General features: G+C 44.2%; 2 protein-coding genes and 1 pseudogene across 3 annotated transcripts in view; 1 reads left to right on the top strand and 2 right to left on the bottom strand.

Annotated features, from left to right (window-relative positions):
• LOC118392150 (desmocollin-2-like) overlaps positions 1-20,370 on the bottom strand; it is a 115,427-nt gene that overhangs the window by 35,380 nt on the left and 59,677 nt on the right. The window lies entirely within an intron of this gene.
• LOC118373474 (delta(24)-sterol reductase-like) lies at positions 816-10,842 on the top strand (annotated as a pseudogene).
• On the bottom strand, positions 14,263-19,231 carry LOC118392121 (lymphocyte expansion molecule-like). The gene is made up of 10 exons (XM_052459428.1): positions 18,540-19,231; positions 18,324-18,411; positions 17,803-17,976; positions 17,499-17,618; positions 17,146-17,286; positions 15,355-15,498; positions 15,095-15,268; positions 14,806-14,937; positions 14,584-14,714; positions 14,263-14,463 (listed from the first exon to the last, which is right to left on the bottom strand). Exons 1-10 carry the CDS (start codon positions 18,587-18,589, stop codon positions 14,376-14,378), a joined length of 1,242 nt encoding a protein of 413 aa, XP_052315388.1. The 5' UTR covers positions 18,590-19,231; the 3' UTR covers positions 14,263-14,375.

Consider the following 20,370-nt stretch of genomic DNA (forward strand, 5'->3'; position numbering starts at 1 on the left):
TCTTCCCATCAATTTTAACCATCTTCCCTGTCCCTGCTGAAGAAAAGCAGGCCCAAACCATGATGCTGCCACCACCATGTTTGACAGTGGGGATGGTGTGTTCAGGGTGATGAGCTGTGTTGCTTTTACGCCAAACATAACGTTTTGCATTGTTGCCAAAAAGTTCAATTTTGGTTTCATCTGACCAGAGCACCTTCTTCCACATGTTTGGTGTGTCTCCCAGGTGGCTTGTGGCAAACTTTAAACTACACTTTTTATGGATATCTTTAAGAAATGGCTTTCTTCTTGCCACTCTTCCATAAAGGCCCGATTTGTGCAATATAAGACTGATTGTTGTCCTATGGACAGAGTCTCCCACCTCAGCTGTAGATCTCTGCAGTTCATCCAGAGTGATCATGGGCCTCTTGGCTGCATCTCTGATGTGACGTAATTTCTGCTCTCTGATTGGACGAAGCGCGCAACGTAGCAAATGGAGTCATCCCGATTGACGCGTCTTTAGCAAATGAGCGCCGGCCAGAGGCGGGGCTAGCCGACCACACAGCTGGACTCGCCTATCAGAGAAAACGACAGGAGTGGCAGGATTCTAACTTCAATATTCACCCACCTGTCTGTCTATGTAGTGATGTGTGCATTCATGTGTGTGTATGTGTTTGCATAGATCATGTATGTGGATTTTAAAAAGCAGAAGTTTAGAAATCTTGCATCGCATCCCAACTAAAGGCAATAAAAAATCGATTGTTCCTAGAAGGGAGTCATTCTCTGGAACAGTCTTAACTAGACCATCATCAGGCCAATAGACCAGCAGCGCAGGGAGGATGGATCCGTTGTTGTATCTCGGTGGACTGGTAGTTCTCTTTCTGTTGTGGATCAAGGTGAAAGGCTTAGACTACGTGATCGTTCACCAGAGATGGATATTCGTCTGTCTATTTCTGCTGCCGCTCTCAGTCATATTTTATGTATATTATTACATGCGCGCGTGGCTCATCTTCAAAATGTGTTCTGCGCCAAAACAGCACGACCAGCGCGTGCGGGACATCCAGAGACAGGCAAATCCACGTGGCTAAATTACAACGACAACGTGTGTGCGCGTGCGTGAGAGAGAGAGTGCTGAGGTTCCTGGGGTGAGGACAGACTGTAATCTCTCTCTTCCTAAAGAGATTTTTGGAAAGAACGGGGGATTTGGGAATGAAGGAGAGGAATAACAAACTGCAGCATTCACTGCATAGGTCTTGGAGTTCAGTGTGTGTGTGCATTCCGGGAGCTCAGTATTTGAGCATGGCATCAGATACTGTATTTCCTTCTGTCATTTACAAAGTTTAAATTCTTTCTTCCATTGAATGCTCTGTAGTGATTTATAGGGAATAGCAGGAGTAGGGCTTTAATCAGAGACCCCAGAGAAAGTGCAGTGCCTTCTGTGCCATAAAGGTCCAGACCTTTAGGCAGAGGCCATAATACATACAGTATGATACTGTGTGTGGTTGCAGGTACATGTGTGGAGGAAGGAGGGGGGAAGACTCACATGTGTACAGGTCGACCTGGCTGGCTGACTGTCTCTCTGAGATGGGAAATACAAGAAGACTAACAAGAACATCATGATCAACATGATGGACATACTGGAGGTGGACACACAGAGGCAGGTAGGAGAAACCCACTCGCACGCTGTAGCTCTGTATATAAATGTATGTAGGTGTGTGTAAACCTGGGAAAGTATATGTACAACAGGTGGTTCGTGTGGAGCTCCTGGTCAACATGGGTCAGATCACTGCTCTCCTCAACTCCCTGGGCTGGACTCTGCCTGTGCTGCCAGAACTGGACGACCTCACTGTCGGTACGCTATGCATATCATTATCATTATATCTGCATTTCATCAGTATATATTGTTGGCTCATGTTTTATGGTGTATGGTGGTATATGTTTTTGTGTATGGTTTTGAGTTATTGGTATATGGTATATAATGTATATATTGTTGCATGGCTGTTATATGGTATTTATGGTGGTATATGCAATGATGTATATAAACCCCAGATTGCTTCTTTCACGCTTCTAGGTTTGTAGAACGGAAGTTCAGCAAAGTGGTATTGTTTATGTTCTGGTCGCTAGCAACAGCGCAGAATTATCAAGCTTGCGTAATGGCGGCACAATCCTCTCACCGATGCTGTTGTAGTGTCCCTTTTTGTTCCAACAACAAACAAAAACCATATCTCAGCTTTCACGACTTCCCAAGGATGCAACTTTACGTGACAGCGGGGTGAGAGCAATTAGAAGAGATGAGGGCCCTGACGTCACTATTTTACACATGGGAGCACCTTCGTCTGTAGCCTGCATTTTAACCTGGCCAACTGTCAGCCATATTGGCACTCCCCAGTAGGAGCAGTCCTCCATAGGAATGAATGGAATTCTACACTATTTCAATTAAGGGCAAAATTATATGTATTTAAGTATTTTTATTGTTGTAGTGGGGACAGTACAATTATTACTTGAAGGAAAATGTTTTTAAATCTATTTATTTTAATTTGAATGTTTAGTTCACATAATAAAATGTATACTGAACAAAAATATATAAACTGTCACGTTGTGTATGTAGGTAGCAGGGAAGTCAAGCGCAGGATAATTAAACTTGGTATAAATGGAGTATTTTAATAACTTAAAACACAGACTCCAAAACCAAAGTCCATAATAAAATAAATGTGGGTACAAGAACCCATCACACATCAATCCATAAAACATGAACATAACAATAAACAATCTCTGACTAGGACATGAGGGGAAACAGAGGGTTAAATATACAACATATAATGAATGGGATTGGAACCAGGTGTGTAAGAAGACCAGACAAAACCAATGGAAAATGAAACATAGATCAATGATGGCTAGAATACCGGTGACGTCGATCGCCGAGCACCACCTGAACAAGGAGAGGCATCGACTTCGGCAGAAGTCGTGACATAAACACAGGCCTCCCGAGTGGCGCAGTGGTCTAAAACACGCAGTGTTGCAGCGTCAGTACAGCCTGGGGTTCACATAGGGAGTCCCATAGGGCGGCACACAATTGGTCCAGAGTTGTCCGAGTTAGGGGCAGATAATGCCAAGAGTGTGCAAAGCTGTCATTAAGGCAAAGGGTGGCTACTTTGAATAATCTCAAATATGAAATATATTTAGATTTGTTTAACACCTTTTTGGTTACTACATTATTCCATATGTGTTATTTCATAGTTCTGATGTCTTCACTATTATTCTACAATGTAGAAAATTGTAAAAATAAAGAAAAACTCTTGAATGAGTAGCTGTGTCCAAACATTTAACTGGTACTGTATATAAACGCAACATGTAACAATTTCAAAGATTTTACCTTGTTATAGTTCATATAAGGAAATCAGTCAATTGAAATAAATAAATTAGGCCCTAATCTATCGATTCTAGGGCATAGGCCCACTTGGCAGCCAGGGCCACCCACTGGGGAGCCAGGCCCAGCCAATCAGAATGAGTTTTTCCCCACAAAAGGGCTTTATTACAGATAGAAATACTGATCATGCTGCTTAATCAGTTTCTTGATAAGCTACACATGTCAGGTGGATGGATTATCTTGGCAAAGGAGAAATGCTCACTAACGGGGACGTAAGCAAATTTGTGCACAAAATTTGACAGAAAATAGCTTTTGTGTGTATGGAACATTTCTGGTTGCGCGGTGGCTTCAACCCATCGCCCCATGTCAGTCATCTAGCGTATATATGAATCATTGGGTATATAAATTGTTGTTCGGCTGTGTTATATGGTGTATATATATATACATGGTGGTATATGTTGTTGTTATTGTTGTTGTTCTATAGAACAACTGACTGATTGTCATCCAGAGGGGTATACTACAAAGCAGGATCAATGAGTTAGCAGGATCAATGAGTTAGTCAGCTGACTTGCCTTTCTATTCTGAAATAACCCTTTTTTTTTTATTTTAGATAAGCTTGAAATGGGCATGGACTAATTGACTCAACAACCAAAAACACATATCTACTTTTAGTTTTCTTAATGAACCAGAAAATCAATAGTTATTTCTGGTTGTTGATCAAAGTTAGCTGGCTAACTCATTTATTCTGCTTTGTAGTATACCCCTCTGTAGCTGAGTGTTTCCATGGCATCTTATCCATCAGGGTTGTTTATTTCCTGTTGGGAGCATCATCACCCTCTCTTATTGGATTAGAGGATCAATTGTTTATAGATGGTAGAGTTCCGAGGGTGAAACTCAGAGGAAATGGCTTCAGAGTGCACAGCACTCCTGGATCAGATTCCATAATGGTTTTCCGGATCCATAAATGTTAGAGCAACAGCTTAATGTTTTCTCTTCAGCATGCTGTAGATTGATCTGGAGCACCACAGAGAATCACACACACACACACACACACACACACACACACACACACACACACACACACACACACACACACACACACACACACACACACACACACACACACACACACACACACACACACACACACACACACACACACACACACACACACTCAATAAACTCTTTGAGTGTTTACGCTGCTCTCTGCTTCACCTGTGAGGAGATTGAATTCCCCAAGTCCCTAAAGTGTTGTTGTTTTGTTTGTCTATGTATCCTGTATTGTTGGTGTTGTAAATTGACTGTGTCCCTGAGCACTAGTGTGCCACAACTGTCTTTTGTTTACTGAATAATCAAGTCTACCTGTCTACCCCACCCCATCCCTCCCTCTTTCTCCCTCTCGCTCTCCATCTACAGGAGGTCTGGTGATGGGTACAGGCATAGAGTCATCCTCTCATATCTACGGACTCTTCCAGCACATCGTGTTGCCTTTGAGCTGGTGCTGGCTGACGGCAGCCTGGTCCGCTGCACTGAGGCAGAGCTCTCTTTACTGCTCAGATCTTTAAGAGAACCTTGGTGTCGGAGCAGAGCAATACCTCCAGTTCTGAAGCTCACAGAGCAATGCTACAGGCTTCCAGTTCTGTAGCCCACAGAGCAATGCTACAGGCTTCCAGTTCTGTATCCCACAGAGCAATGCTACAGGCTTCCAGGTCTGTAGCTCACAGAGCAATGCTACAGGCTTCCAGTTCTGTATCCCACAGAGCAATGCTACAGGCTTCCAGTTCTGTATCCCACAGAGCAATGCTACAGGCTTCCAGTTCTGTATCCCACAGAGCAATGCTACAGGCTTCCAGTTCTGTAGCCCACAGAGCAATGCTACAGGCTTCCAGTTCTGTAGCCCACAGAGCAATGCTACAGGCTTCCAGTTCTGTATCTCACAGAGCAATGCTACAGGCTTCCAGTTCTGTAGCCCACAGAGCAATGCTACAGGCTTCCAGTTCTGTAGCCCACAGAACAATGCTACAGGCTTCCAGTTCTGTATCCCACAGAGCAATGCTACAGGCTTCCAGTTCTGTATCCCACAGAGCAATGCTACAGGCTTCCAGTTCTGTATCCCACAGAGCAATGCTACAGGCTTCCAGGTCTGTAGTTCACAGAGCAATGCTACAGGCTTCCAGTTCTGTATCCCACAGAGCAATGCTACAGGCTTCCAGTTCTGTATCCCACAGAGCAATGCTACAGGCTTCCAGTTCTGTAGCCCACAGAGCAATGCTACAGGCTTCCAGTTCTGTATCTCACAGAGCAATGCTACAGGCTTCCAGTTCTGTAGCCCACAGAGCAATGCTACAGGCTTCCAGTTCTGTAGCCCACAGAGCAATGCTACAGGCTTCCAGTTCTGTATCCCACAGAGCAATGCTACAGGCTTCCAGTTCTGTATCCCACAGAGAAATGCTACAGGCTTCCAGTTCTGTAGCCCACAGAACAATGCTACAGGCTTCCAGTTCTGTATCCCACAGAGCAATGCTACAGGCTTCCAGGTCTGTAGCTCACAGAGCAATGCTACAGGCTTCCAGTTCTGTATCCCACAGAGCAATGCTACAGGCTTCCAGTTCTGTATCCCACAGAGCAATGCTACAGGCTTCCAGTTCTGTATCCCACAGAGAAATGCTACAGGCTTCCAGTTCTGTAGCCCACAGAGCAATGCTACAGGCTTCCAGTTCTGGAGCTCACAGAGCAATGCTACAGGCCTCCAGTCCTTAGCTCACAGTGCAAGGCTACAGGCCTCCAGTCCTTAGCTCACAGAGCAATGCTACAGGCCTCCAGTTCTGTAACCAACAGAGCAAAGCTACAGACCTATAGTCCTTTAGAAAACATAAAGCCAACACCACTGTAAATGGCAGTTAATCTGGAAACAAAGGTTCCACAGTACAACCAGAGAGAGCGAGAGAGAAGGAAAGGAGAAAGAAGGAGGATTGCTTCTGCAATCTGCTATGTGGCTCTTACAGAAGGGGAACTGATGTTCTGTGTGTGTGTGTGTGTGTGTGTGTGTGTGTGTGTGTGTGTGTGTGTGTGTGTGTGTGTGTGTGTGTGTGTGTGTGTGTGTGTGTGTGTGTGTGTGTGTGTGTGTGTCTTCTCTAACAGGAAGAGAAGTCTGACCTGTTCCACGCAGTTCCATGGTCCTGTGGAACTCTGGGGTTCCTGGTTGCTGCAGAGATAAAGATCGTCCCGGCAAGGTATTGGGTTCGTCGGCAGTATGAGCCAATCAGAGGGCTGGAGAACATCTGCCGTCGTTTCAGTGAGGCGTCTGAGGACAAGACCAACACATTTGTAGAAGGACTGCAGTACTCACTTGACAAAGTTGTTATCATGACTAACATGGCTGAACCCGACAAGGTGAGAGAGAGAAATAGAGGAAGAATGATAAGGTACTCTCAGAAGGACAATGGAGGAGAAGAGTGCTGGTTGTCTGCAAGATCTAACCATATCCCTGCACTGTGTGTGTCTGTGTGTGTTTCAGATCAACAGGATCAGCCTGCACTATAAGCCGTGGTTCTTCAAGCACGTTGAGAGATACCTGACAGAGAACAACACAGCAGTGGAGTACATCCCTCTACGCCACTACTTCCACAGACACACACAATCCATCTTCTGGGAGCTCCAGGTACACACATACACACACATGCGCCGAATACAACAAGTGTAGACCTTACCATGAAATGCTTACTTACAAGCCCTTAACCAACAGTGCAGTTCAATAAGTTAAAATAATTACCAAATAAACTAAAGTAAAAAATAATAATAAAGTAACACAATAAAATAACAATAACGAGGCCACATACAGGTTGATACCGGTACCGAGTCAGTACGTGGGGGTACAGGCCAGTTGAGGCAATATGTACATGTAGGTAGGGGTGAAGTGACCATGCATAGACAGCAAACAGCGAGTAGCAGCAGCGTACCAAACAAATGGAGGAGGGGGGTTGGTGTCAATGTAAATAGTCTGGTGGCCATTTTATTAATTGTTCAGCAGTCCCATGACTTTTGGTAGAAGCTGCCAAGGAGCCCCCCGTCAGGAAGTCCAGGATCCAGTTGCAGGGGGGTGTTTAGTCCCAGGGTCCTTAGCTTAGTGATGAGCTTCATGGGCACTATGGTGTTGAACACTGAGCTGTAGTCAATGAACAGCATTTTCACATAGGTGTTCCTTTTGTCTAGGTGGGAAAGGGCAGTGTGAAGTGCGATTGAGATTGCGTCATCTGTTAGGGCGGTATGCAAACTCAAGTGGGTCTAGGGTATCCGGGAGGATGCTGTTGATGTGAGCCATGACCAGCCTTGCAAAGCATTTCATAGCTACCGACGGGAGTGCTACGGGCAGTAATCATTTAGGCAGGTTACTTTCGCTTCCTTGGGCACAGGGACTATGGTGGTCTGCTTGAAACCTGTAGGTATTACAGACTCGGTCAGGGAGAGGTTGAAAATGTCAATGAAGACACTTGCCAGTTGGTCCGCGCATGATTTTAGTACACGTCCTGGTAAACTGTCTGGACCCGCGGCTTTGTGAATGTTGACCTGTTTAAAGGTCTTGCTCACATCGGCTACCAATCACGTTGTCACACAGTCATCCAAAACAGCTGGTGCTCTTGTGCATGCTTCAGTGTTGCTTGCCTCAAAGCGGGCATAAAAGTCATTTAGCTCGTTTGGTAGGCTCGCGTCACTGGGCAGCTCACTTCTGGGTTTCCCTTTGTAGTCCGTAATAGTTTTCATGCCCTGCCACATCCGACGAGCATCAGAGCCGGTGTAGTAGAATTCAATCTTCATCCTGTATTGACGCTTTACTTGTTTGATGGTTCGTCTGAGGGCATAGCAGGATTTCTTATAAGCGTCCGGATTAATGTCCCGCTCCTTGAAAGTGTCAGCTCTAGCCTTTAGCTCGATGCGGATGTTGCCTGTAATCCATGGCTTCTGGTTGGGACATGTACGTACGGTCATTGTGGGGATGACGTCGTCAGTGCACTTATTGATGAGGCTGATGACCACTTCCGTATTGAGTGATTCACTGGTACTTTAGTTTTAGCATGTAAGCAGGAATCAGGAGGATATAATTATGGTCAGATTTGCCAAATGGAGGGCGGGGGAGAGCTTTGTATGCATCTCTGTGTGTGGAGTAAAGGTGGTCTGTAGTTTTTTCCCCCTCTGGATGCACATGTGACATGCTGGTAAAAATGGGTAAAACTGCATTAAAGTCCCTGGCCACTAGGAGCGTCACTTCTGGGTGAGCATTTTCTTGTTTGCTGATGGCCTTATACAGTTGTTTGAGTTCCAGCATCGGTCTGTGGTGGTTGGTAAATAGACGGCTACAAATAATATACGTTTCATCTTCAATGCCCTTGCTGATGGAAGGAGGTTTTCACTCAAAATCTCACGATACATGGCCCCATTCATTCTTTCCTTTACACGGATCAGTCGTCCTGGTCCCTTTGCAGAAAAACAGCCCCAAAGCATGATGTTTCCACCCCCATGCTTCACATTAGGTATGGTGTTCTTTGGATGCAACTCAGCATTCTTTGTCCTCCAAACACGACGAGTTGAGTTTTTACCAAAAAGTTGTATTTTGGTTTCATCTGACCATATGCCATTCTCCCAATCTTCTTCTGGATCATCCAAATGCTCTCTAGCAAACTTCAGACGGGCCTGGACATGTACTGACTTAAGCAGGGGGACACGTCTGGCACTGCAGGATTTGAGTCCCTTGCGGCGTAGTGTGTTTGTTAGAGGAGCCTCTTAAAGAAGAAGTTACAGGTCTGTGAGAGCCAGAAATCTTGCTTGTTTGTAGGTGACCAAATACTTATTTTCCACCATAATTTGCAAATAAATTCATTAAAAATCCTACAATGTGATTTTCTGGAATTTTTTCCCTCATTTTGTCTGTCATAGTTGAAGTGTACCTATGATGAACATTACAGGCCTCTCTCATTCTTTTAAGTGGGAGAACTTGCACAATTGGTGGCTGACTAAATACTTTTTTGCCCCACTGTACATACACATACATAAATATACACACACACACACAGTGCATTAGACAGATGATACAAAGTGACCCTTTTATCCTGCAGATTTCAGCATGTCATCATCTCCTCCCCCAGCACATAACTCTGCATTAGTCTCCCTAATGTACACAGACACACACGCTGCCATTAGGAAGCCACGTGTGGTTTGCTGGTAATTGTTCCTTAACCTTAAATTATGTTCGAAATTATGCCAAGTTTTTCTCTGACAGTTATATGAGACATAGACGAGGGTCGTGTTCTGTGGGACATATAATAAACAATCTTTCTGAAATAGAAAACTAAAATGTGTTTCACTCCATTTCAAAACTGTTTTTCCCTACTGGACACAACTGTGGAGCTGGAAAGCTGATTGCTATAAACATGAATGTGTGTTTTTGTCTCTAGGACATCATCCCGTTTAGTAACCACCCAGTGTTCCGGTGGATGGTTCCTCCTAAGATCTCTCTGTTGAAGCTGACCCAGGGAGAGACCATCTGACAACTGTATGAGCAGCACCATGTTGTGCAGGACATGCTGGTCCCCATGAAACACATCCAGACCGCTATCGCACGCTTTCACCAAGACATCCATGTAAGACACACAGACTCACACAAACTAGTACATTTCACATAAGACACATAGCATGCTTCCTCAACGTAACATACCCTAATACATTATACACACAAGTGTGACTGAGTTGGTTTATCTCATTTAGGGGTGTGAATGAGTTGGAACAGTATATCTCATTTTAGGGGAATGACTGAGTTGGTATATCTCGTTTAAGGGTGTAACTCTCTCACTGTAGGGGTGTAACTAAGTTGGTATGTCCCTCCTTGCAGGTGTACCCTCTTGGTTGTGTCCGTTCGTGCACCCCCTGGCCCGGGGGATGGTTCATCCTAAAGGTGAGGAGGCAGAGCTGTACGTGGACATCGGAGTGTACGGAGAACCCAGGGTTAAACACTTCATGTAGACAGCTGGAACAGTTTGTCAGAGAGGTGTGTGTGTGTGTGTGTGTGTGTGTGTGTGTGTGTGTGTGTGTGTGTGTGTGTGTGTGTGTGTGTGTGTGTGTGTGTGTGTGTGTGTGTGTGTGTGTGTGTGTGTGTGTGTGTGTGTGTGTGTGTGTGTGTGTGTGTTCCAGATGCTGTATGCTGATGAGTACATGGAGCGTAGTGAGTTCTGGGTAATGTTTGTCGGGATGTCAAAATCACCGGAGCTGGGCTGTCGGGATGCTTTCCCTGAGGTATACGACAAGATCTGCATAGCTGCACGACACTGACCTCTGACCACTAACCCCTGATCCTTTAACATCTGCCATCCCACTAGTAACATGATGAAGATTAGAGCCTTTAAGGAGTGTTCTCAGCCTGTTTGTATTGTAAAGCCCAGTGAATGTGCTGATGAAACAAATACAGCCATAACACCAGCCTGTTTAGATGTACATTAGCGTTCAAAGGTTTGGGGTCACTTCGAAATTTCCTTGTTTTTGAAAGAAAAGCAAAAAATGTTGTCCATTAAAATAACATCAAATTGATCAGAAATACAGTGTAGACATTGTTAATGTTGTAAATGACTATTGTAGCTGGAAACGGCCGATTAAAAAATAAATGGAATTTCTACATAGGCGTACAGAGGCCAAATTTCAGCAACCATCACTCCTGTGTTCCAATGGCAGGTTGTGTTAGCTAATCCAAGTTTATCATTTTAAAAGGCTAATTGATCATTAGAAAACTGTTGTGTTAACTACACTGCTCAAAAAAATAAAGGGAACACTTAAACAACACAATGTAACTCCAAGTCAATCACACTTCTGTGAAATCAAACTGTCCACTTAGGAAGCAACACTGATTGACAATAAATTTCACATGCTGTTGTGCAAATGGAATATACAACAGGTGGAAATTATAGGCAATTAGAAAGACACCCCCAATAAAGGAGTGGTTCTGCAGGTGGTGACCACAGATCACTTCTCAGTTCCTATGCTTCCTGGCTGATGTTTTGGTCACTTTTGAATGCTGGCGGTGCTTTCAATCCAGTGGTAGCATGAGACGGAGTCTACAACCCACACAAGTGGCTCAGGTAGTGCAGCTCATCCAGGATGGCACATCAATGCGAGCTGTGGCAAGAAGGTTTGCTGTGTCTGTCAGCGTAGTGTCCAGAGCATGGAGGCGCTACCAGGAGACAGGCCAGTACATCAGGAGGCGTGGAGGAGGCCGTAGGAGGGCAACAACCCAGCAGCAGGACCGCTACCTCCGCCTTTGTGCAAGGAGGAGCACTGCCAGAGCCCTGCAAAATGACCTCCAGCAGGCCACAAATGTGCATGTGTCTGCTCAAACGGTCAGAAACAGACTCCATGAGGTATGAGGGCCTGACGTCCACAGGTGGAGGTTGTGCTTACAGCCCAACACCATGCAGGACGTTTGGCATTTGCCAGAGAACACCAAGATTGGCACATTCGCCACTGGTGCCCTGTGCTCTTCACAGATGAAAGCAAGTTCACACTGAGCACATGTGACAGACGTGACATAGTCTGGAGACGCCTCCACGTCTCCTGGCGTTGTACAAGATATTCAGTTTCTTGGTCATTTCTCACATGGAATAGCCTTCATTTCTCAGAACAAGAATAGACCGACGAGTTTCAGAAGAAAGTTCTTTGTTTCTGGCCATTTTGAGTCTGTAATCAAACCCACAAATACTCAACTAGTCTATAGAAGGCCAGTTTTATTGCTTCTTTAATTAAATCAGCAAAACAGTTTTCAGCTGTGCATAACATAATTGCAAAAGGGTTTTCTAATGATCAATTAGCCTTTTAAAATTATAAACTTAGATTAGCTAACACAACGTGCCATTGGAACACAGGCGTGATGGTTGCTGATAATGGGCCTCTGTACTAGAGGTCGACCGATTATGATTTTTCATCGCCGATACCGATTATTGGAGGACCAAAAAACACCGATACTGATCAATCGCCTGATTTGTATTTATTTATTTGTAATAATGACAATTACAACAATACTGAATGAACACTTATTTTAACTTAATATGATACATCAATCAAATCAATTTAGCCTCAAATAAATAATGAAACATGTTCAATTTGGTTTAAATAATGCAAAAACAAAGTGTTGGAGAAGAAAGTAAAAGTGCAAAATGTGCCATGTAAGAAAGCTAACGTTTAAGATCCTTGCTCAGAACATGAGAACATATGAATGCTGGTGGTTCCTTTTAACATGAGTCTTCAATATTCCCAGGTAAGAAGTTTTAGGTTGTAGTTATTATAGAAATTATAGGACTATTTCTCTCTATACAATTTGTATTTCATATGCCTTTGACTATTGGATGTTCTTATAGGCACTTTAGTATTGCCAGTGTAACAGTATAGCTTCCATCCCTCTCCTCGCCGCCACCTGGGCTTGAACCAGGAACACATCGACAACAGCCACCCTCGAAGCAGCGTAACCCATGCAGAACAATGGGAACAACCACTCCCAAGTGACAGAGCGAGTGACGTTTGAAATGCTATTAGCGCACACCCTGCTAACTAGCTAGCCATTTCACATCGGTTACACCAGCCTAATCTCGGGAGTTGATAGGCTTGAAGTCATAAACAGTGCAATGCTTGAAGCATTGCGAAGAGCTGCTGGCAAAACGCATGAAAGTGCTGTTTGAATGAATGCTTACGAGCCTGCTGGTGCCTACCATCGCTCAGTCAGACTGCTCTATCAAATCATAGACTTAATTATAACATAATAACACACAGAAATACGAGCCCTAGGTCATTAATGTAAATGAATATGACCAAATCCGGAAACTATAATTTAGAAAACAAAACAAACTGTTCTGTATTTTATCTAACGGATGGCATCCCTAAGTCTAAATATTGCTGTTACATTGTACAACCTTCAATGTTATGTCATAATTACGTACAATTCTGGCAAATTAGTTTGCAATGAGCCAGGCGGCCCAAACGGTTGCATATAGCCTGACTCTGCGTGCAATGAACACAAGAGAAGTAACACAATTGCACCTGGTTAATATTGCCTGCTAACCTTTCTTTTAGCTAAATATGCAGGTTTAAAAATATATACTTCTGTGTATTTATTTTAAGAAAGGCATTGATGTTTATGGTTAGGTACACGTTGGAGCAACGACAGTCCTTTTTCACAAATGCGCACCGCATCGATTATATGCAACGCCAGACACGCTAGATAAACTAGTAATATCATCAACCATGTGTAGTTATAACTAGTGATTATGATTCATTGTTTTTATAAGATAAGTTTAATGCTAGCTAGCAATTTACCTTGGCTTCTTACTGTATTTGCGTAACAGGCAGGCTCCTCGTGAGGCAGGTGGTTAGAGCGTTGGACTAGTTAACCGTAAGGTTGCAAGATTGAATCCCTGAGCTGACGAGGTAAAAGTCTTGTCGTTCTAAAAATACCGATTTCCGATTGTTATGAACTTGAAATCGGCCCTAATTAATCAACTATTCTGATTAATCGGTCGACCTCTACTCTGTACGCCCATGTAGATATTCCATTAAAAAATTAGCCATTTCCAGCTGCAATAGTCATTTACAACATTAACAGTGTCTACACTGTATTTTTGTTATTTTAATGGACAAAATGTTTTTCTTTTCTTTAAAAAACAAGGACATTTCTAATTGACCCCAAACTTTTGAACAGTAGTGTACAACTTCTGACCTCTAACCCCTAACATGTTCTGACCCCCAACCCTAACCTGGTTATTTCTACTGCCTGGCAGAGAGGAGATCACTGCTATTGTCCACAAATGTTTTTGTTGGTGTATGATGATAATAAAGTTTGTTTTGTCAACAGCAAATCTCTACTACTTTCTACCAAACATAAAAACATCTCATGTTGATCAATATTGATTTTAATATAGTTGAAAAACTAAACTTGAAATCTGATGGGTTGTAAACATGTATCCGGAGTCTTTGTTCCATGCTGCTTCGATGTGTGTGTGTGTGTCTAAGCTGATTTCATCAAAGTGTTCCTTCCAGGCTGCACCAGGAAACTCAGTCTGTCCACCGGAACATTTATCGCACGCAACCTCTCCCTGAAACACACAGAGCAATACACACACACAACACAACAATCACTGTATACTGATAGAAAATTTGATATTTCTTTAATTTCAGGTGAGGTATCACTGTATGTGTATGTGTGTGTGTCTTACTGTGTGTGTTTGTCTCTGTCTGGTTTGTGAAGATATCTCTGTGTCCGGGAACTGAAGGAGGAGGTGTAGCCATTGTCAGTCTTACTACACCCCTTTTCTGCAATGTCATAACGACCAGGACCAACCATGCTCTAATTGGAAGAAAGGATGTTAGAGTTTAGGGGACAGGGTTAGGTCAGAGTTAGAGGTCAGAGTTAGAGGTGAAGGTTAGACTTAACTCACATAATTTCCGTTCTGCAATCTTTCTGTCCTACGGCTGGCACGGGGGGCAGAGGAGAGGAAGGGGGGATGGGTGTGACTCTCTGGACGGGACTGTGGAGAGACGACCTTATACCACCCTGGCCCTGGGAACGTCTGAGGGGAGAGGGATAGAAAGGAGGAATAGAGGGAGAAGAGAGAGATATTATATTTGTTATTTCACTTTTTGGGGCAGGGGTTGGATGTTAAAGGTTAGCTAGAACGGTTGGAGAGCATTGGGGCAGGGTTAGGGTTCAAAGGTTAGGGTACTCACAGCAGGTCGAGGGCATTGGGACAGGGTGCTGTGGTAGATTCTCTCTGTTGGAACAACTGGGTACTGATCCAACATTCCAAACACACCGTGGTTCCGCTTTTCACGACGACACAACTCCTCTCCAAAGCCCCCACACCCACTGGGGTACTCCCCTGGAGTTAGATTTACACACTTCTACACATATACACACACACAATAAGTTGATGGTGGTCCCTCACAATTTGATGTGTTCTGAGGTGTGTGTGATGTGAGTGTTTTACCGGGGTAGCGAAGTATCCAGCGATGATGGGTTTGTCTCGTGGTCCAGTGAAGAGATCATATGCGCCTCTCCTGCTGCTGCCGCTGGCCAACAACGCCTCTGTGCTGCTCTTTAGAGTATAGGTACAGGGACTCAGCCCACAGTCCTACACAGATGCACACACAGTTAGTTGTAGTATAGTGAGTTTTATAAACTGTGTGGTTCGAGCCCTGAATGTTGATTGGTTGACAGCCATGATGGTACAGTGCCTTGCAAAAGTATTCGGCCCCCTTGAACTTTGCGACCTTTTGCCACATTTCAGGCTTCAAACATAAAGATATAAAACTGTATTTTTTTGTGAAGAATCAACAACAAGTGGGACACAGTCATGAAGTGGAACGACATTTATTGGATATTTCAAACTTTTTTAACAAATCAAAAACTGAAAAATTGGGCGTGCAAAATGATTCAGCCCCTTTACTTTCAGTGCAGCAAACTCTCTCCAGAAGTTCAGTGAGGATCTCTGAATGATGCAATGTTGACCTAAATGACTACTGATGATAAATACAATCCACCTGTGTGTAATCAAGTCTCCGTATAAATGCACCTGCACTGTGATAGTCTCAGAGGTCCGTTAAAAGCGCAGAGAGCATCACGAAGAACAAGGAACACACCAGGCAGGTTCGAGATAATGTTTTGAAGAAGTTTTGAAGAAGTTGAAGAAGTTTAAAGTTTGAAGAAGTTTAAAGCAAAAAATTGAACTTTTTGGCAACAATGCAAAACGTTATGTTTGGCGTAAAAGCAACACAGCTCATCACCCTGAACACCCTATCCCCACTGTCAAACATGGTGGTGGCAGCATCATCGTTTGGGCCTGCTTTTCTTCAGCAGGGACAGGGAAGATGGTTAAAATTGATGGGAAGATGGATGGAGCCAAATACAGGACCATTCTGGAAGAAAACCTGATGGAGTCTGCAAAAGACCTGAGACTGGGACGGAGATTTGTCTTCCAACAAGACAATGATCCAAAACATAAAGCAAAATCTACAATGGAATGGTTCAAAAATAAACATATCCAGGTGTTAGAATGGCCAAGTCAAAGTCCAGACCTGAATCCAATCGAGAATCTGTGGAAAGAACTGAAAACTGCTGTTCACAAATGCTCTCCATCCAACCTCACTGAGCTCGAGCTGTTTTGCAAGGAGGAATGGGAAAAAATTTCAGTCTCTCGATGTGCAAAACTGATAGAGACATACCCCAAGCGACTTACAGCTGTAATCGCAGCAAAAGGTGGCGCTACAAAGTATTAACTTAAGGGGGCTGAATAATTTTGCACGCCCAATTTTTCAGTTTTTGATTTGTTAAAAAAGTTTGAAATATCCAATAAATGTTGTTCCACTTCATGATTGTGTCCCACTTGTTGTTGATTCTTCACAAAAGAATACAGTTTTATATCTTTATGTTTGAAGCCTGAAATGTGGCAAAAGGTCGCAAAGTTCATGGCGGCCGAATACTTTCGCAAGGCACTGTATATCAGACCGTTTAGCACAGGCATAACAAAACATTTATTTTTAATGCTCTAATTATGTTGGTAACCAGTTTATAATAGCAATAAGGCACCTTGGGGTTTGTGGTATATGGCCAATATACCACGGCTAAGGGCTGTATCCAGGCACTCTGCGTTGTGTCGCGCTTAAGAACATCACTTAGCCGTGGTATATTGGCCATATACCACACCCCCTCGTACATTATTGCGTAAGTAACCTATACCTTGTTGTTTTCAGTTATAGTGTTGTGTTTGTGTTTGTCATACTGTACTGTTGCCTTCTGGGAAGCGTTGCAGTGAGGAGCCGAGGTGCATGCTAGGAGCCCCATTTAACCCCGACCTCTTCTCCTCCAGCGCTGCCCATGGAACACCCCCATTACCATAGCAACCAGGGCCTGGCGTCCAGCTCTTTAAACACAGAGTTTGAGAAGGGGTTGGGGTGTAAGGCACTTTGAGTATCACGGAGAAAGATTTATCATAGTAGTTTGTAGCCAGTTTACACCTGCTATTAACATGGTGTTAACATGTGACCTACCAACAGTATGCTGAGTATAACATATTGTGTCCTCCTGCCCTCGAGAGCTGCACTGTGGTACCTCTGTGTGTGTGTGTTGTGGTACCTGTGCATTTCTGAACCGCTCTTCCCTGCTGTCACACACTCCTCTCACACTGCCTGGTTTCTTCTGCAGCTCCTCTATAAAGTCTGCTACTCTGTAGGTTCCTGGACCCACTTTAGTTTTCTATGGGACAGACAGAGAGACAGAGGTTAGGGGTCAGGTGTGTGTGTGTGTGTGTGTGTGTGTGTGTGTGTGTGTGTGTGTGTGTGTGTGTGTGTGTGTGTGTGTGTGTGTGTGTGTGTGTGTGTGTGTGTGTGTGTGTGTGTGTGTGTGTGTGCACACAGGCGTGTGTGTGTGTGTGACCCACCAGGAAGCGTTTGTTTTCCCAGGCCTCCCTGTAGAGGAGGTGAGGTATGGCTGCCAACCTGGCAGTCTCCTGGGCCCTCTGCCACCCCGGCCCTTTGGCCCGCTCTGCCACCGACCGTTTACTGAAGTCCCCATGGCCTGCAGCATCATAGGACCCCGGGCCCAGCCGCCTCTCCTGACAAACAACACACATATCCTTATAAGTGAAAATGTTTGTTATGATTTTGAAGCATAGAGAGGAAGTTTGAGAGAGAGAAAGAGTTATTTCACTTTTGTTTATTATTTATTTCACTTGCTTTGGCAATGTAAACATATTGTAATGAAACAGGCAGGGAGCAGGTCACCAACCCTCGACCTTCTAGCCCGAGGTCAGGCACGCTATCGAATGTGCCGCAAAAGCATGCTCGTGCGACAGGGTCGATTTCCGCGCTTATAAACCCAGGGTCGTTACAATATGTTTCCCATGCCAATAAAACCCATTGAATTGAGGGGGAGAGAGAGGTTGGGAGTTACAAGTCATACCAGGTCATTGGTCATCTTTTTGCAGTAGGGGATCTCTGTGTAGGTCCCTACTCTCTTATTGGCTGGATGGACCGCTGACACATCAAACCTGCAAACGCACATTGCAGTAAGACATCAGGCCGGAAGTGCTACGGATAACAACATCCATATTGTTTGTTTTCCTTATTTAATCTTCATGATTCCGCATGTCCTTTTGGCGCTTGTCTAATGTCTTACCTCGATGTCTGTGTTCCAAACGGGGCTCCTTTGAACTTTTTTTCAGCCATTGTTTATTTTAGCCTCCCCTGACACAAGAAATTAAACCTGTGTATTTGACAGAGACGTAGCTATGGCAACAGTGACGTATACGAATATCCCATAACGTATTGTTGATAGAATTCGCGTTGCTAGGAGATACTATCTTTATTCTCTTTTTATACAGCAGCACTCTGGCAGGCAGGGTTGCGATCTCCAGTTTGCTGCCTGATTGGCTACTTTCAAAACGATGTCGCCGGTCAAACTGTATTGATCGCGGGTTGCAGGTTTTTGGGCTACTTCTAAATTGCACCGCGGCCACCATGTCATTTTTCTTTCAAATATTTCACTGTGACCTGCTGCTGCTAACTATCAGGTAGTAAGGCAGCGGAGTTGCTGAGTGTGTTAGTGGTGGGGAGGGGGCGGAGGGGTGTGCGTATGTTGAGACTGAGCGCCGCAGCAGGCAGAAGTCACATGAGCAGCACGCTCGCATGTCATGGCAACTTTTTACCAGTTGTAGGTAGATTGTCATTATGGAGACACTCAACCCTTTTTCCATAAAACATATTAACGCGCTATGAACTGATGCGCATCAGGAAATAAGGCGTCAGTGCACAGACACAAACTACTTTAGGCGCTCTAGAGCGCATTAGATAATGTCGTTCGGAGGTGGTTTAAACTGGATTCATTTGTCGACTTTTCTTCTGGAAAACCACATCAAGAAAATGGTTTTACGTATGCTCCGTTCTTGGGTCTCGAGTGCTGCGCGATTGGGAATTTTAAATTGAAGATTTGGAACTCATTTGCATGCTTCTGACATGGGGAAAAGTACACTATGAAACTGACATTGAATGTGGAGAGTAATACATCTGTTGGCGATATCACTGATTGGAGTCGTTGCAAATCAATTTGTGCCACTTGTGTAGCCTACTGGAGCTGGCAAATTGATTTAATAAATAGGCTATAACTTCAGTTCATTGTTGTTGTAGCCTTGTGTTATTATGCAATTATTAATGGCCATGTTTAGTTAATGAAATTGGAAGTTATCAATCATGATCACAACTCTATCAGCTGTTAGAATAGTGTAACGACCCTGGGTTTATAACCGCGGAAATCGACTATGCCGCACGAGCATGCTTTTTTCCCCCGAAGGTCGAGGGTTCGAGACCTGCTCCCTGCTGTTTCATTACATTGGTGTCAGAAGTGGGATACCCAGGGTCATTACAATACATTCGATTGAAGGTAACAGTCAATCAGATTAGTCTACAGGTTTAAAACAACAACAACAAACACTGGCTGTTGACAAGCATAGGCCTATTCAGTTCATATTGTTGATAAAAGGATATGTAGAAGGGTGAGCCGGCTAAGGATCGATTCAGACAAGGTGGTAAAATTTGTACGACAAGCGACAGTTTATTCAGAGTGAGAATATCTGGTACACGTAAATACGGGCTCATTCATTTGGCTCACAAGGAACCAGCAGAAAGAAGCCCCGATAACAGATTGCAAGCATGTTATGTACAGTACAGAAAGTAGGTTGAGTCTGGAAGTCACGGTCTTTTGGTTGGCCACAGTTGAGGTGTTGTCTTCTTGGATTGGTCCTGTTGAGCCGTCCGTCGTTCCTCCGGGTCTCGTCGGGCTGTTCTCAGTCACACAATGTTCGGCTAGGAAGGAGATTGTGTGTGTGTGCTAGTTTGTCTCTAAGTCTAGGCTTTCTGCCAATCTGTGGGTGTCTTATCTGGGTGTCCTCGGCAGCTATGTGTGTACTGTATGTGCGTCGTCCCTGTCTTCTGGGGTCAGTGTGTAAGAGCGT

This window comes from Oncorhynchus keta, chromosome 1 (genome assembly GCF_023373465.1).
Source record: "Oncorhynchus keta strain PuntledgeMale-10-30-2019 chromosome 1, Oket_V2, whole genome shotgun sequence".
Lineage (NCBI taxonomy): Eukaryota > Metazoa > Chordata > Actinopteri > Salmoniformes > Salmonidae > Oncorhynchus > Oncorhynchus keta.